This window comes from Athene cunicularia (genome assembly GCF_003259725.1).
Source record: "Athene cunicularia isolate RWA chromosome 21 unlocalized genomic scaffold, athCun1 chr21_part1, whole genome shotgun sequence".
Taxonomy (NCBI): Eukaryota; Metazoa; Chordata; class Aves; order Strigiformes; family Strigidae; genus Athene; species Athene cunicularia.
Genome location: NW_020799127.1, coordinates 229,640 through 248,124, shown reverse-complemented (window position 1 = coordinate 248,124; position 18,485 = coordinate 229,640). Strand labels below are relative to the sequence as shown.

General features: G+C 50.9%; 1 protein-coding gene across 1 annotated transcript in view; it reads left to right on the top strand.

Moving 5' to 3' along the window:
• EPHB2 (EPH receptor B2) overlaps nucleotides 1–18,485 on the top strand; it is a 91,589-nt gene that overhangs the window by 31,865 nt on the left and 41,239 nt on the right. Inside the window, 2 exon segments of the mRNA XM_026862497.1 lie at nucleotides 10,523–10,678; nucleotides 11,280–11,615. Coding sequence (XP_026718298.1) covers nucleotides 10,523–10,678; nucleotides 11,280–11,615 — 492 coding nt within the window.

Below are 18,485 nucleotides of genomic sequence, written 5' to 3'. Positions count from 1 at the left end.
ACAGTTGTCTAGTGTAAGTGCCGTGATCATGCACACACAGATGAGAGCCTGGGGGGTGAGGAGGCGGTGGCTCAGATGGCATTATTCCTGCCATTTCCAAAATTTCTATCACTCAGGTTGTCATGCTTAAAAAACCTTATCTACCCGTTGTGAAGCCTTCCAATTACAATGCTTTGTGTGTTCTGTTTCATCAGCAGATAGTATGCTGGCTGCTTCTAAATAATGCTGCAGACGGACAGACCGTATAAATGAGGATGGATGCAGTGACAGACACCAGTGCTCTTAGATGTGCCCTCTCTAGAGGAGGAGACGTGGCTCATGGTTAACCTTGCAGTCCCAACACCTGGCTTAAAGCTGATGTTGTTTCTGCAGGGTTGGACTTCTTCAGAGACTGTCTGTACATCCTCCTCTCCTCTGGAGCAGGGGGTTTCGAAGGGGCCCCAGACATCCAGCAAGTCAGCTGGCTGGAAGCACAGATTTTGGTTTCTTCTTGCAGTCCTTTTCACGCTCAAACCCCATCAGTTCAAAGTCCATCTCACTACGTTGCTGCAGCAGCTTGTTGCTGTATGAAGCTGCTTCAGCTCAGGTTGTTTGGGAAACCTACCTCAAAGATGTTCAAAGGCCAGAAGTGTGCCTGTTCGGACGTGAATGAATCAAAGGTGGCAGGGACAGATGGACTTCTGAGACAGAGCTGGACTCACAGCCTGGCACCGTGGTCCATGAGGCATGCATGGTGGCAGCACTAAGGGAGTCGGCTTTGGAGAGAGGGACTGTGCTTTCAGGTGTGATTGATTTAGCAAAGTCCATGAATTTAAGCAAAGTAAAAAAGTAGGCTTTTTCCCCCAGGCTGCTCTTACAAACAACTGCTTGACCTTTGCACTCTTGGTGTAAGTGGCTCTTTTTTTGCTTTCAGGCCAGCAGTGCGTTTGTGTAACCCCATTGCTGTGCTCGTACCCCCTGCAGCTGGGAAGTGGTGGTGCACTGAGCAGGGGGCAGGCTGGGCATCCAAACACTTGAGAAGTGGAAGCTCTGTTGGTAGTGGGCAGCTAGAGTGACAGGAATGTGTCCCAGTCCCTTGGGAGAGGCTTTGACTGTCTCAAAGGATGTAAATCCCTGGATGACTCTGAGCCCTCCTTCCAATACTTGGACTTACCTCGTGAAGAAAAACGTTTTCCTTGTGTCAAGCTGGAATCTCCTGTGCACCACCTTGGGCCTTGTCCTACCTCTGAGGGTCTGGCTTCATCTTCCTTACACCCTCACATTGGGTGCTGAAGGCAGCAGTAAGTTCTCTCCTTTGCCTTCTCTTCTCCTGGCTCATGTCCAACCCTCAGCATCTCCTCACCCACCGTGTGCTCCAGCCATCCCAGTGCCCCCCCTGGAGTCGCTCCAGTGTCTTCCTTGCACTGAAGAGCCCCAAACTGGACATAGTACTCCATGAAGATTTCACAAGTGCCAGAGCACCTGGGAGCTTGCTTCGGAGGAAGGCTGGGTCTCCTCGTGTTTTGCCCTTCATAAATATGTAAGCAGACTTCAGGGCATTTTGGAAAGTGGAGGTGGACAGTGTGCAGCCGCCCTGGGCGGTGTGTGACCTCCCTTCCCATGCAGTGCTGCTTGCCTACGGCTTCTCCGCTCACTGCAGGCTGGGAAGGAAAGTTACTGTGCAACTACACCCCCAGTGGTTTAAACCACCATCACTAACCATTTTTAATCAGCCCTTATGCCAGCTCCACTCAACACCTAGTGCTGACAAAGAACAATGTTGTCATCTGGAAAGCGGCTGCTGGCACTTAACCAGCTGGCGTGTTTTAAGCTTGTCTAAACTGGGTGCTAAGCAGCATTAAAATGTAATGATTAAACATGCCCACTCCAAGTTTTCCTGACAACCCCCACTCCACCTGGAAAAGCTGCTTGTGCCCTGGAAAGGCTCCCTTGGAAACTGCACCTAGAGGGGGGTCTGCAGCGTGCCTGCTGGAGATGGAGAGAAGAGCATGGGGTGGGAGGGTGCTGGTCCTCATGCTGTGGGAAGCCAAGGCAGAGCAATTTGGGAATAGTGCCATCAACACGCCTGCATGCTGCTGTAGGGGTTGGGGCCTCTAGGTCAGGTAGGAATGTCCTTCAGAGACCTGATCTCAGACTCTGCACCCCTGACCCTGAAACCTGCCCCTCCCAATATCTGGTATAAGGGAGTTGGGTAGAGACAGGTGATTTGCAGATGAAAACATTAAGCAGCCAGAGATGCACTTGGTGTCCCTGTAGGTGCAGGCACAAGTCCACTCAGGGACCAGATCCTGGCTCTGGTTGCTCCTGGAGACGTGGTCCCTGGCTGCTCTGGTTCCCTGAGTCTGTGTCTGGTCTTGGTGGATGTGTGTGCCTGTCCCCAGCAGCCCCATGGCTCTGCGGGTGTGACTCTGGATTTGAACTGAGATGGCTGGGGAAGCTCTCCACTTGAAGAGCTTTTGTCCAGGAAAAGCTCCCTTTTTACTTTCATGTTTCCTTTAGGATTAGAGCCATTCTCCTTCGACTCGAAACATGGAATGTTTGTCAAGTTTATGAGGGCTTTTAGAAAGGCTTTTAGAGAGTACATCCTATCCCTTCTTTTATAGGGCTGAGATAAGATTATCTTTGTTTTAACACCAATTAAAGCAGGAAGGGTTTATAGGATTAGGGGTTTTCCATCAGTGCAACTTTAATGTCACCACTTGCTTGGTTTGCTTCTTTCCCTGTGTTAAAAGGTTGGGAGCCATTCCAGTAATGGTTAACATACCACCCTCCGAAGGCAGAGCTCTCCCAGGCAGAAGCTTTGGGAAACATTTAAACAAGACCAAACAAAGTAACAAAATGTGAAAGTCCTAAATTCTTCAGGAGACCACTTGGAGAAAGTTGGCTTACTGTTTAAACAACCTCTCTTTCAGTATGTAGCACTGCAGTGTTTACATCTATTGAAATAGGACATGCTGCTTGCCTGAAAAGCATTTTTTAGAACATTAAAATAAAATAAATGACTATATTGTGAGGAATCTAAAGCAAACCCCAAAAAACCCTGCAGTCTTGAAGAGGCTGGAAAACACATCAGTCCACACAAGAAGAAAATGAGAGGCTGAATAATGCACGTGTGGCATTTGGTGTATCTTCTAGTGCGTTGCTCCACAGAAATAACCTCATGGCTTGGCGCAGGCTGGCATCGCTCCATCTGGTCACCCAGGGCTCCTAGGGCAATGCCTTTTTCCAGCATCTGAAACTCTAGGTGCTTATGTGGATGCCAAGGCACTGAGAAAGTTTTGTGGTGAAACTGTGCAGGTACTTGTGGCATCTTGATCACCCCGTGTGCTGGGACTGGGATTGCTTCTAGACGAGCAGCACCCAACATCCCCAGGGTGGTGGATGTTCTGTTTCAGGACAGCACCACTGGCTGCTGAGCTTGGTGTTGGAGCTACATCCTACAGTGCTCTTGGGGTGGCTACAGAAGCGAGGAGGTCCAGAGTATCTGCTGCCCCCAGAGCTGTGCTCCTGACTGTAAACTCACCATCTGGTTTTGCCTTTGCTCAGGGATGCTGATCTCTGGGAGTGAGCTGGGAGCTGTGCCTGGGGGGCTGCAGTCACCTGTGGTCTACAGCAGCATGATGAATGTACAGCTCCGTGTCCCTGGTTAGGGAAGTCCTCTCCCCTCGGGTGTCCACTGAATGGCTCTAGCAGGAGAAGTGTTGGATTATGGTCCTTGTCACCCATACGCTGAGGGTGCTGGTATCACCCCAGTCCCCCATTCTCAGGCAGGGACAGAAAGCTTTTAATTTCTTTTTAAGAGCCTCCATGATGGGTTGGGGAGGTTGCAAGCTGACCAGGCAGGTAAGAAATTCCAGGCATTTCTTCCTGACAGCTGAATCTGTCACCGCTGATGGATGTGCTGCCCAGAGCAGGTCAGCCGGGGGGCTTGCAGGTGTGCGTGCCCACAGGTGCAGCAGTCTCACCAGATGCTTGAACTTCTGAGCCGTGCTAGTGGGGAGATGACCTTGTGAACCCAGTGCAAATGGCAGGAGGGATTTGCTGGCAAGCCCCCAGCACGAAGCCTCTCCCAGGTGAGGCCTCAGCCCTGCTGTGGGTGCGTTGGCACTGGGGGAGAGCCGTGACAGTTTGGGTGAGGGTCCTCCCTGCCTAATGTTGTCCTGATTAGCAGGCTGGGGATGCTCATGCAGGAGAGCAGGGGACTGCAACTGCCTGACTTTGACCCAGGCTGTGCTGCAGAGTCGGTGTGTGATGACCACTGTTGTTTGCCCTGTGGTGTGGAAAAGGCCAGATCCCCGGCCTATGTAGTTCTCCTGGTCTTTGGAGCTTGTTTGAGTTGGGCTGAGGAGAGCTTGGCGAGAAGGTTGGGGGCTGTTTGTCCCTTGCAGGACTTTCCAGTGTGCTCTTCTGGGGAGCTCCCAAAATGGCATTACTCTGCCCTGCCCAGCCCTCCCCAAACCTCTGTGACACCTCAGTACTAAGGTCCTGTCACCCCCACGGTGACCCATTGCTGCCCCTCTGCGCCTGTCCGTGGAGCAAGTGAAAAGGTGGATGATGGTGAGAATAAGATATAACCTCTTCAACCAAGCAGCTGGTGGTGAGCTGCAGACAAGGAGGGTGCAGTGTGGAAATCCTTTCCGGGGCAATTCCAGGGGGTTGTTTCTGAAGAAGCCCTGGGCTGAAGCTGGGAGGCAGATGAGGTGGCTTGGGGGGCACCTCTGGGGAGCAACTGTTGTAGGGGATGTGGGCTTTGGAGTCCTCGCACCTCCAGCTGTGAGGCCAGAGCAGCGGTGCCTGGGTGTGGAGGAAATGACGTGACTGTTGGTCCTGAGCTGTTGGTAAGGTGCAGGATTCTGGTTCAGTCGGCAGCATGGGAACCTGCCTAAAAGCCATTAGCAACAGGAGGATGCTTTTGCAGGCCTGTGCCGTCTGCTTCTATTTCTGTCCTGTGGAGAATGACGGGGTTAAACAGGAACATTTGCATTGTGACTTCTTCCTTTATTGACAACTCTTTAATCCACATCACAGAAGTCATCTGAGCACCACATTCCCCTTCAGTTAATCTCATTTAACCCTGTTTTCCCTTCTGTATTTCTATCCTCTGCTCTCCAAATGCTGTCAGTTGTTGGCAGTGACAGCACCTGACAGTGGGATTAATTGCTTATCTCAAGTATGAGGTAACAGTGTAGGCTGCTAATTAAATTTATCAGAAGGGAAACTGGAGGACCTGTGTGGCCCCAGGAAGGTTGAGTGCTGAGAACTGGCACCTAGAGGTCCAAGTTCCTCTCTCTTTCAAAGCTACCAGCCAACTCCAGTGCCAAGTGTGGGGGACTTGGATGTTACCACCTGCCTTCTGCTCTGCAAGACAGGACCGAGTCCTCCTCCCTCCAGCACTAGAGTGTCCAGGCCATGGCAGAGCCTAAGCAGACCCAAATGCAGTGGGCAGCATTGCTCCGGTGGGTTGTCCAGAGGCCAGTATTTTGCTAAGGTGACAAATACCATTGTGTGAGGGCCTGAGGACAGGAACAAGCAGAGAATGGGCCACTTCTGCAGGTGAGACAAAAGCGACACCCATTTGCACACAGAACTAAAACCAAGGTTCAAGGCATGAGGGACAGCCTGGAGAAGACTATGGGAAAAGTGACAATGTCATTACTACACCCACCTCATCTTGCAAGAAGGGCATAATTGAAAATAAAAGGGGGTAAATTCAGAGCTGGTTGGACATAATAGACTTCTGCACAGGACAACATCATAAATACACACACACCATGAGCAGTAGTGACCTAGAGGGTTGTAGTAGTGACCTAGAAGTGCTGGTGGAGGAGGCTCTGAGGTCTGGGGTCCAGCCTCCCATTTGCAGTGGGGATGCCACCAGCATTATCTCAAGGCAGCCATGGCATTTAGGTGAATCTCCTCCAAGGAAGGATATCTGCCACCCCTCTGTGACCTCCTCCAGGGCTGCATCATCCTTTGGAGAAGGAACTTTTCCTAATGTTCAGTTTCATCTTCTCGTCCTTGTCCTTTGTTATAGTCTGGCAACCTGAGAAGTGTTTGGCTCTGTCTTCTTTGCATCTACCCTCAGATAGCTGCAGCTGCAGTTAGATCTCCCCCTTACCCCAGTTAACCCATCCCAGCTCTTTCCACCTCTCCTCATATGCCCTGTGCCCCAGGGCTGGCCACGTTGGTGACCCTCCACTGGACTCTTCTGTTCCTTCTTATTGCCCTTGAATTGAGCAACCTCATACTAGCTGCTGCAGCATCCCCATTGCCTGGCAGGTGAAAATACCTCCCTTGACGTGCTGGCCATGCTCCTGGCATGGCCCAGGACACTGTTTTCTATATTCTCTATGAGAGCAAATAGCTGGTACCTGTTGGGTGTGGGCTCAGTGTGGGCACAGTCCCGCAGTGTGTGGCCAAGGGAGCCAGAGGTTTGCGTAGGGTTTGTGAGATGATTGGAATGGCAGTGGGAGTGGAGAGGGCCATGGGAGGGCTCCCAAAATCACAGGGGAGGACAAGAGGCAGGATGCGGCTGAGGCAACCAGCTCTGGGGTCCTGCAGCACCAGGGATGCTGACGGTGTCAGGCTGCAGAGCCATCCTGCCCCCGGCCCTGGAGGGAGAAGAGAGACAGCTGGGAGATAAGGCTGGGGATTTAAGACTCTTGGTGGATCCTAACTGACAGAGTCAGGGCTGCCTGTTTTCCATCAGCCATTAAAAATGCCTTGCTCAAGTGGAAGGCGCCTTGCTGCGAGGAGAAACAAAGACAGGCGAAGGGAGCTGAGGAGGACCCTTCCTCAGCCCTTAGCCCGGCCTGCAGGTGCCATTTTGGAAACTTTTATTGCAAGAGAGAGCTCTTTGCAGAAGTGGTTGGTGTGAGCTCTGAAGGCCAGGGCAGGTTTTAATGCAGAGGAGCCTGTTTGGACCCTGCTTGGCTCACACTGGATTAATCAAAAAGTTGGTGAGAGAGAGGCAGTGGGACATAGGGCCAGCAAACAGGGAACCCCTCTGTTGCCCCTCCCTGTTTGGCCAAAGGTTTTTCCTTCAGGGTGGGCCATGGGCTGCCTTTTTCTGCTGAACTGCCCTGGCAGTGCTACAGGGAAGGAGGGCTTGAAGCCACGTGCCAGCATTGCCTCCAGCAGCAGATGCCGCAGAAGTGGCCTTCCCTCACAGATCCCTGGCATGGTCCTCCTGCAAGGCAGGTCAGGGCCCCTCGTGGGTCCTTCTCCATGGTATTCCCTTCCCAAAACACGTGGCTTCCCAGGCACAACCACCTTTCTGTGCCCTGGGAAGGGGTGGATGGGAAACGAGGACACCCAGCGCTGCTCAGGCATTTCCAATCTTGTTTGAAAGAGCTACAGTCAGTATTCTTATCAAACCTGCTGCTGTCTCTGAGCTGTACCCTAGCAAGGCAGCCATCCATGCCTACCTGCAGCAGTGAGGCAATTAAAGGTCCATATGTTTCCTGTGAACCCCTATTAGTATCCTTCGATTGGTGCTGGAGATACAGGAACCCACCACGTGGGAAGCTGCAAACTGCCTCTGCTTCAGTGATGGGGCCAGAGCCACTGTCACGGTAATCGCCCTCCTGGGATGAAGGATGCTCTGATAAAGTAGAAATTTCTGTGCTTTCACTGTTTCAACTCTCTCTTTCCAAGCAGGAGTTCCTAGGGATGCTCTGCCCCTGTCCTCACTGCAAGCCTAAGAGGGAGCAGCATGTCCCAAAGCTGCCGTTGCCACCCAGGGCAGAAAATGGGTGTTCTCACGCCTTCCAGCAAGCGGTGAGAACATCCATGCTGCTCCAGCAGGAGGGGGTTTAGCCCCTGTGTGAAGATTTCAGTTTTGATTTGCTGTTTACTCTGGAAACAAGAAATTGGGTGGATTCCAAATTAAAAGCTCTTTTCTCATCCAGAGGAAAACCTGGAGGGAACAAACCAGTTTTGAACACAGCGTTCGTTTATTTTACTTCTGGAGGTTGTCATTACTTGAGAAGATTTCTGCGATTTTCCTGTCTTTCAACATGATTTCAGAACATTTATCTTTGGAGAAGTTCTGACTTTCCAGGATTATTTTATCCCTTATTGGTGTGCAGGACCTCCTGGGGAGCAATAAAGTTGCCAAAATTTCTGGCTGTGTTTTGATGCCACGTGCAGAGGGTTTTAGCATCCCAGCTTGGTATTTTTGGTGAACAATCATTCAGCCCACAGTTTTGTCCCACTCTGAGAGCAGTGCATGTAGAAGTATTAATTGCAGCCATCAGCCTGTGCCAGGCCAAAACAGGGAAATGTTTCTTTGTCTCTTTGGGCCAGTTACTAAATCTCAGCAGCATTGGCATTTTTTTGTTGTATCTATTTTGATGCAGAAGCAGCGTTATAGGAAAGTTGTTATTTCTAAAGTAAGCTCTGGGAAGGCCCATGTCTTAAAACATCTTTGATCAAGTGACCCTGGACGTCAGACTAGAGTAGATTTGTGTGTTGGTCTTACTGTGTTTCAAAATTTGGTATTAGGACAGGGACCCTGTTATCATTTCAGCTACAGAGCCACCATCACATGCCTGTAACAGAGAACTACACAGCCATCACCCTCTCCCAACAGCTTAACATCCTCCGAGATGGGCTTGTGCCGAGGGACATGCTGGCAGTAGGGTCAGCAATGGAGTCAAACGTATGGTGGGTAAGGGGACAGGGAGCGTGGAAATATCCAGCAACATGAAGAGAAGCCAGTTTTTTAACAGATCCTTTGACTGTAGGAGGCAGGAGGGACTTTGCAAGCAGGAAGGCTGATGGTGTTTTTCTGTAGAGTTTTTCTCATTGGAAAGTCAAGATAATTTTGAAAGAAAGGAGGTGAAAACTGAAAAAATACCTTTTTTTTTTTTTTTCCAAAGGTAAAAGTATACTTCTCAGTAATAGCTCTTGCTCACAGCAACCCTGAGCGTACTTTTTTCCCAGACTGTTTTTCTGATCTGCCTCATTCCTGAAAGCCTTGGCAGCCAACTGAAGTAGAAGTTTGTTTAACTCATTTCAGTGCAGAAACCACCTGCCACCCCCCAGGCTCTTTGTGCTGCACAAGAAATTAACAGCGGTGGAAAGTTGCAACCAAGAGTAATCACTGAGAGCCGTGCTGATAAATGCTTATTGCCGAGCTTTGGCTTTGGCATTGGTGATCCCCTGACTTGGAAAGGACTTTCTGGTGTTTAAAGCTTTGCAGTGATATTTTCAGCCACCTGTGCCATATCTGTTAATACTGCATTTCACACTGTGGTCCAGCCTTCACCACCCATCTGCTGTAGGCACCACATGCGCCCCACGCTGCCCTCATCCACCCTGCAGGGCTGAACATGCATTTTTTGGAGTGGCTGTTGCTAATGGAGCATCTTTTTCATCTGTGAGTGGCTTAGAGGTCTGAGCCCCAGTGGACGTTGACCCCAGCACGCTGCCGCCAGTCATGGCAGAAGTGACAGTTTGCTTATGATACTGAGTAATGAAGACAAAGGCTGGCTGTGGAGTAACAAAAGGACCTTATGAGACGGTGTGACTGGAGAATGAGAAGCAAATTGGAATTCAATAGACTTGAGGTGATGCAAATGGGAGAAAACAACCCCAGCATCACACACACATGCACAGAGGCTGTGAGCTGCCCTGATGTCTCTGAGGAATGAGACCTTGGGGCTGTAATAGGTAGTCCAGTTGGTAACATCGGTGGTTAAAAAATAATTTGGACATTGCTAATTATGGGGAAAGAGTAGAGAATAAAATAGTGAATGTTGTTATGGAACTTGCTTGGGGCATGACAGAGGTTTGTGCAACCCTAGGGGTCATGGGGAAGATGGATGGCGATTGAGTGTTCACTGCCAGTGCAAGTGTGAGATTGCATCGAATGAAATGGCAGCTGGCAGCCTCCAAGCAGAGGGCAGCAGTTTCTTCCTGCAGCACTCAGTTACACCATAGGGCTCTGTGCTGCAGGATAAAATGGGTGCAAAACATTTGCATGGAATAAAAAAAATTATTGTGTAGCTTAGTGGAAGAAACATCCCACAAGGGCTGTTGAATGCAAACAGCCTGACTCTGAGAAAGTCCCTGAGCTATGAGTCGTTGGAGGGTGGGAAGGTTTTGTGGGCAGTGCGTGTGCCTGGCTCCTGCCCTGCTCCTTGGGTGGCCAGTGTTGGGAGGATTCTGGTGACTCTGGACCTTTGATCTGACTTGGTACAGCCGCTCACATCTTCTTACATGGTGGTGGCTAAAAATCCCCTTTGCGTTTGTAAGATTCCCCATGTGGCCCCTGTTCTGCACTCGTGGTTGGGGACTAGTGGGGGGAGAAGTCTCCCCATCTCTACAGGCGGCTCCTGCCTCCTCAGAGCCTTCAAACCAGCTGCTCCCTCTCCACTTTGTTTACTTCAAATTGTCAGGTTTTGGCTTTGGACTCTGCAAAGCCCAGAAGGGTGTTTTCTGGCACCGCTGCCAGGCTCTGGGTGTCCCCGCCAGCCCCTGTCCTTGTTGCTTACCGCTGCTCTTGGTTCTGTTCCAGGCTGCCCGTCAGGGATGTTTAAGGCCAGCCAAGGGGATGAAGGATGCGTCCATTGCCCGATTAACAGCCGGACGACTTCGGAAGGGGCCACTAACTGCGTGTGCCGAAACGGATATTACCGGGCAGATGCCGATCCTGTGGACATGCCGTGCACCAGTATGTGGGCTCTGGGCAACTGGGGAGGGGCGCATGTGGCTGAGAAAGGAGACACACATCAGTCAGAGCACCGAGGGATGCGTAACAAAGGATCTGTCTCTGGGATTTCAGAGGAGGCCAGGGTTCTCAGAGCACCTTGTCCAGAGGAGCCTTGCAGATGTGTGTCTTTCTTACCCTGGGCCAGGCCGCACTTGCAAACATTGCATATGCAAAAAGGACAGAAACTTGGGTTGTTTTGTGCTGTTCTAGGCAGGGGGATGACTTCACTCTGGCTCTGTACCTGGATCAGAAGATCTGCGTGCTGTCATGCAGATTAGTGCAAAGGCCAGGAGTTACAAATGCCACAAAAAATAACTGGTGAATTTTGCCAGGCGTGCCATGTGATCAAATTAGCCTGAGTTAAGAGAATAAGTTTTGTTTCCATTCCTGCCTTTGGCCTTCCAGATTGCTTTGCACATCCCTGTCATCAAGAGAATCTCCTGGCTCAGTGTGTGCCTGCTGGAGTCCTGTCCGGGGATGGGAGAAAGGAGGGGGTGCAGCTGGTCCTGCAGCAATGAGCAGGGCTCTGGCTCTTACAGCTTTCTGTCTCTTCCCTTTGCAGCTATCCCATCTGCCCCCCAGGCCGTTATCTCCAGCGTGAACGAGACCTCGCTGATGCTGGAGTGGACCCCACCGCGGGACTCGGGGGGCCGGGAGGACCTGGTGTACAACATCATCTGCAAGAGCTGTGGCTCTGGCCGTGGGGCGTGCACGCGCTGTGGGGACAACGTGCAGTTCGCCCCCCGCCAGCTGGGCCTGACAGAGCCCCGCATCTACATCAGCGACCTGCTGGCCCACACCCAGTACACCTTCGAGATCCAGGCGGTGAACGGCGTCACCGACCAGAGCCCCTTCTCCCCGCAGTTTGCATCAGTGAACATCACCACCAACCAGGCTGGTAAGACGTGGACCTGTGTCTCCCAGTGGACCGGCCCGGGAAGGGGAGGTGGTGGGCCAAGATCTCCTGGTCAAGAGGTGCTGGGTGAAACCCTGTGGGGTGAACATGGCTTGAAGGGGACAAGAGGTGGGCTGAGATGTGGCATGGTGTTACTTGCTCTGTAATGCTGGTGATGACCAAAATGCATGGGCCTGGCAGTTTCTGGTTTAATCCCAAGCCTCAGGTGTGAAAAACATCCCTTATTTCAGTGAAAAGATGGAACGTGTCCCAAGGCAGAGCTGCCCTTCTTGTCACCACAGCAGAACAGCCCATGTCATGGTCCCCTGCTGCCTCAGCATCACTCTCTGGCACTGGGGGTGTGACTGTTCCTGAGGTTGTTGCCTCGGAGCATCACTTGCGTGCGCTGTTGGTGTGATGCAGACACAGCAGCAGTGCTCACTGCTGCTGGCAGCCTTACTGCAGCCCCTGCTACTGCTCCTGGTTCCTGAGGAGGGAAGGTAAGATTAGCTCCAGTATTTTGACACAAGCTGAAATCTCTGCTCCAACTGCAGAGAAAGCCAGGACAGGCCATGAAAGTGCAGGAAAGCTGCACAGAAAAGGGACTGGGAGATGGATAAATGGGATGACCAGCTGGAGAGCTGCTCCAGATCCTGTGCTGCTGCAGAATCACCTTGGTGAAGAAGACCAAGCATCAGAAATGGGAGTCATTCAGGGTCTCCAGCTCTGTGCTGACATAGGGTTTTGCCTTGCTCCCCCTGTGCAGGGTGGTTTTGCTGGAGGAAGGGATGTCAGGGTGCCCAGTAAGTGCTGGTCCCAGAAGACCCACCAGCAGCCCCCAGGCAGCAGCTGTGCTGGTGGCAGGATGCCCCTCGGAGCTGCTGGTCAGGGGCTGCTCCCCCCAGCCCACCTGGAAGCCATCTGGAGCTGGAGCACAGACTGGGGCTGGGTTTTTGCTTAGTCTGATTGCATGGTGGAAACATGCCAATAAGGTACAAGCCTGCACGGGAACAAGCAAGTTTCTGTGGTCCCTCTGAGTGCTGCGGCAAGTGTGTGAGGAGTGTGAACATGTCCCAGGCTGCCCTGGACACTGCATGACCTTCAAGACTGAATTTGTCAGTCATGGATGATTCCATTTTCACTGAATTGCCTGGAGACCGTGGTGTGTGCTGACTGCAGGGGACAGGAGGTGTCTGGTCTGGGGTAAAGCAGCAGTGGTGCAGATGGTCATCACTTGGTTGGGCTGAGAGTGCCAAGACAGAGGTAACCTCCAAAAATGTCTTGGTCACACGTGAACCAGCAGAGTGACCTTAAGTTAGTGCTGGAGCAGCTGGGTCATCAGAAGCCCTGAAGGCAGGTTTAGCCTAGTGTTGAACTGCAGTTTGGCAGCAAGCAGGAATGTGTCTGCACATGATGAGGAGAGAGGAACTGGTGGTGGAACAGTGACCTGTTGCAGCCTCCTTTACAGAGATGGCTGATGGAGAACAGGGTGGGTGCAATGCTACCTGGGGCTGGGAAGGAGCTCTGCAACACCCCCAGCGTGGTCCTGTGCTATAGATGAGTTACTTGTGCTCAGGTTTTGCAGTTTGCAGTTATATGGTGTGCTTGTTACCTTCATATACTGCCTGTGGCTACTTCCACTTCAGCAAAACCAGAGAGCTGAGTAGCAGGCGAATCCTTTTCAGTCTCCTGGATCGTCCTCCTTGTGTTTTCCTTGTTTGACACTCCTTTATTATCAGGGCTCACACTTCTCAGCCTGTGTGATGTCTCTCTTAATGTATCTATTCATTAGCACTAAACAGTAACTGTCTGCTTGCTAATTCCTCTGTAATTAGAGGCTCTGAATTCTTCTGCTTACACTCTGCACCGCCTGGCAGCCTTGATGTAGATCATTAGCAGTTGGTAACAGAAGCTGCAGACACAAAGGCAGAGCTGGGACAGGAGAATGGGGAGTGTTGTGGGGAGAGACGAGTGTGCAGAAGGAGGGGAGGAATGAGCTTAGGGAGGCAGCAATTACAGCTTCCCTCTGCCTTTGCTCTGTGTTCAGCAGCCAGCTGGGGCTCCATCTCAGGCGGAGCAGAGGACTGAATACGTGATGGGGTTGTGCTCCTGCCACAGCTGGACGATGGCCTCCTGCAAAGCGGCCCCTCCACTGGCCTTCAGAGACCTCCCAGCCCCGAGGAAAGCAGTGCAAAATTGCCCTGGTTCACCCAGGGATAAACGGACTACTGCTGGGGGACCACCAGTGCTTGGTGGTTCGGGGCTGAGGAGAGATGCCACATCACCAGTAGCATCTCTAACCTTCAGTTATCATAAATTCTTCATGAAACAGCTGCTGTGAGAGAGTAAGAAAATGATCCCTGTAGAGCAGCCAGAGGGCAAGTAGTGAGTGTGGCTAGAGCAGTCGCACTGGGGGGTGTGATGGTATGGTGACCATCATCCCAAAAGGGAAAGGAGATCAAAGGACATGACACACCCTTCACCTTCTTGTTCCCCCGGAGGAAGATGATTGTCATCATCACCGTTGTACCCCTCTCCAATGAGGTCTGGATTTCACTAATTGCCTTCACAGCAACACAACTTATTTTGCTGTTGTGGTACATTTCTCCTCATGTAGACACAGGTTGTGGGTAGCTTCTTTCAAGGAAAAATAAGAGGTAATTAGACCAAGCTGAATCATCTGTTCTTGCTATGATGTGGCTTTGCAGAATGTGGATCTTCCCACAGCTCTTTTTGAACTAGATGTTGTACCAGCAGCAGCTCTACTGCAGATGAACTACCTTCCTTGCTGGTCTCCCTGTTCCCTTTACACATCCCAGTGTAAAGTGCTGCCTCACTCAGCCATACAGGTGGCTCTTACTTCCCTGGTGGCTTCTGTCTTGGTCCCTTCTGGTCCCTTGGTCCCTTGCTGCTTCTCTTGATGCAGTCTCCCCTTCTGCAAGCAAGACCTGCATTTTGGTTTCCAGACCCAAGCACAACCTTATAATCGTTTTCATGGGCTCAGCCATCAAGCCATGATCACTGCTCTGCACAGAGGTTGTCATTCCCAGCACCACCATTTTAGACACTTTATGAAGCCAGCAATGTTTTTATATCATCTCCCAGATCTCTAATAATTCTAAGGAGATGTGCTGTCTCTACTGTGCTGGACACAGTGTGAGTTCCAGCCTTCTTTAAAACTAATTTAATGTGTTGCAGGTGATGCTGATGCTCAGCCCAGTGCTTCATACACTTTATGTCTGTGCATTCTGCTGAACTCATGAGTTCAGGAAAAAAAACAAAGGCAGTTTGACAAAGAGCTACTTCCACAAAGTCATGCTGCTGTGCCTAATTTGGGCCATAGAACCCCATCAGGCTCTGTGGAAGGGACATCTGGGGTCTCTGATTCACCCTCCTGTTGGCAGCGGGACTATCACCAAGAGTAGATCTGCTGTGGCTTTTTCTAGCTGAGTCTTGGAAAACTCCACCTCTCTGCTAACCTGTCCCAGGACTACATCACCCTCCTGGGAAAGATGCTTTTCATAATTTCCAGCCTGGTTTGTGGCTTGTGCCCCTTGCATCACCTACCCCTGCTGGGAAGAGTGAGTTTCCACCTTCTTTTAACGGAGCTCTGAGCAGTTGTAACTGCAGTTAAATTCACCTTTAATATCTTCATCAGCAGACTCAGCCAGCCCAGCTCTCTCCATGTCTCATAAGCCCTGTTCCCCAGGCTGCCTCAGTCACCCTTGGCTGGATCCTCTACAGTTCCTCCTGGACCTGTGGCCTTGCGTTCCACGTTGACCAGGTTGTTGTTGGCCTTAGACTACTTAGATTGATGCTGACCTTTGATTACCCAGATTTACCCTCTGCATTTCACTGTAGCATTGTCATCTTTTCAGTTCCACCAACAAAGTGATCAGCAGTCCAGATACCACAGGGTGGAAAGGAGCCCTGAGGGACAGGCCACTCTCTTCTTAGGAGAAGGTTGGTCAAAAGAGAGAGGCCAGTGCCAGCCTGTGCTCAGAGGCAGTTTCTTTTTCTTGCAGTGAGTGTCCTAAAAAGTCTAAAGGTGTTTATCCTCCAGAAGAACAGTTTTTGTTAGAACAGGAGGTGTGGTTGCTTCCCTTTTCAAAGTGTAGAAAATTGGAAAGGACCAGGACTAGCAGAACAGAAATAAAACGAGCTTGGAATGAACATCCCCTTCCCACCACCTCCTTGCTCCTTGGTCAGTCTTCAGCCAACTCAAATTTACCTCCTCCAGCAAATTCTGCATGATCCCCAATGCCTTCCTAGGGAACACCTTCTGTCACCTCTGAGGCCAGGTTGTGTTTTCTCTCTGCTCTTCTCAGCAGGCTCCTTCTTGACCTCCAGCTCCATGCTGTACATCTCCCAACTCAACCTCTACTTCCCTGCCTATTGCACCCTGCAGCTGTGTGACACCTCTCCCTCAAATCTCACCAACTCTCCAAGTAGGGAGATCCAGGACCTGCCATCTGACACAGCCAAGCCTGTCTTAAAGGACCGTGATGTGGCCAAAGAAAACAAGCCTGTCATGCAGAGACCGGGTGCCACCAAAAGCCCTTTCTCAGCTGTGCCAGAACAAAAGATCTGTGCCAAGAGGGTGGTTGAGAGCCATGCCAGCATCCCAAGAGGGAAGGCGCAGGAGGGACGCCAGGGGTCAAGGAGCTGAGTGTGGCCCAGAGCTCGGGATAATGACACTTGACTAATTGAAAGCCATGCCAGGCACCAACCCTCTTGCTGGTGACAACACACAGCTCCTGCTTGCTAATTTGTGGCCATTCTTTGGGGAGGATCAGGGAGGGTGGGGAGTGTTAGTGCTGTAGGGATTTGCAGGCTCCATCTGCACCACAGGCAGGCAGAGTGCCCCGGGAAAGTCGCAGAGGGAAAGATCTCCTGGGGCAGGGATGACTTCAGTAGCAGATGAAAAGAGCATCTCATGATAACAGACTGTGGCTTCTGTGATCGGAGAAGGGAGGAGAAAACCTTGGGCTCCGGAGTATCCAGAGACAAATTCAGGACCTCCCAGTGACAGAGGAAAGAGAATGTCCAGATTTTGGGGAATGTGTCCCCTTTGTGAGCAACTCGTGTCACACAGGATAAGAAGGGAGGATTAACTCTTAGGTCAGAGGCTGTTGGCTGCAAACAGAGCCAAAAAAGAGCTAATACAGTGTGAATATCAGCTAGTGTGTGACAGAGGAAACTGATATACTTTCCTGATAAACCCATCAGGAGAAGCATCCACAGCAGTGGAGTTTACTGGCACGATTTCTCCCTCTATGTATCCAGATAACTTGTTATGAATATTTGCATTATTATTCTGGGTGGCCTTTTCCAGCAGTATGTTGTGACATGGGTCCTGTGGCTGGGGAGATGTGCAGCTCACACCTGTGCACCAGGTTCATGCCAGACATCGCCAGGGTTTGAATTTCTGCTTCGCAGTGCTGTCACAGCCCAGGCACTTGCATCCCAGCCAGGCAGTGTCTTTTGGACAGGGCTGTCCTGCCAAAACTCAGAGGTGCCTGTGAGTTCAAGGACAGCTGAATGTTTCAGTGGTCCAAAGCAAGGACATGGGCCATGGCTCTGCTGTTCTGTGAATGTCCTGTGACTGGACTGAGCCCAGTCTGGTCCTTATATAAAGGCTGGGGAGTTCAGCCACGCCTGGTGAAGCACAGGTGAGACAGATCCTCGGAAGTGCAAAGCATCAGAAGAGAGGATTTTTCTCTCACCTTCAACCAAGAAGATCCCTTGCAGCCACAGTCCATGAGCTTTGCAGCCAAATGCAACAGGGAGCATGGAGGAGTCAGAGGAGGAGGGGTGAGGAGAGAGACAAGTGGAACCAGGGTAGCAGACAAGGTGGATATAAAGCTGGTAGAGACTAGCACTTCTCACCAGCCATCCAGGTTGTTGTTTGCTTGTCACATTAGTTATGCTGCAGGCTAGACAGAGAGAGGAGAGCTGTATGGCCTCGGGCACATGGACTCTTGCTTTTATCTTCTCACTTTCATTTTGCATCAGAAGATCTGGCTGGCGTCCTCCTTCAGAGGGGATGTACAGCAGAGGCCTGCATTCCTCTGGACACAAGCAGGGAGTTGTGGCATCCCACTTCTCTCACATGCTGCTCCCAGCCTTGCCCTGAACTGGCTGCAGTCAGAAATTACTTATCTGTGAAACAACCTGGGAAGTGTATGCAGAAATCACCTTGAAGAATCAGAATGAGCTTTCCAGAGCTTAAAAGCTGTGAATGTCTATTTCTTGTTGCCTTCCAGTATAAAAATGAAAGGCAGGAGATTATAGTATCCCAGCATTTCAGATCTCCCATCCAACCTCCCACCTACGGCTGGACTGCTGCCAGCACTACATCAGGGCAGCCCTGGCTTTGGGTGGACAATGATTGGTAACCCACAAAGGTGGAGATCTCCTCATGTTCCCAGTGACTTGTCCCAGAGCTGCACCACCCCCTGATAAGGGAATTTTCCCTGATGTTCAGGCTGAACTTCCCAAGCTATGATTTATGGCCATAGCTCTTTGTTATGCTAAGATTCAGTGGTTCAAGCCAAGAGATGTATTAGATCAGCCCGCATATCAATCATCCTCACATTCAGTCTTGTCTTTGGCTAAAGCATCTTTCAAAAAGGCAACCAGTCTTGACTTGAGACATCAAGAGACAGAGGGCCCATCATGTGTCGCTTATTCTTGTTTTTTGTTTTTTTTTTTTCCCAATGAGATCACTAATTTTCTAAGGAAATGCAATAGACTCTGCCTGTCTGGACACCAATAAAACATTTGATTTGGAAAACTACTAGTAAAGCAGGAAGTCTGTGCAGGAACTGCCTAAATGGGAGACCACTACCACCCAGATGGGAAAGCATCAGG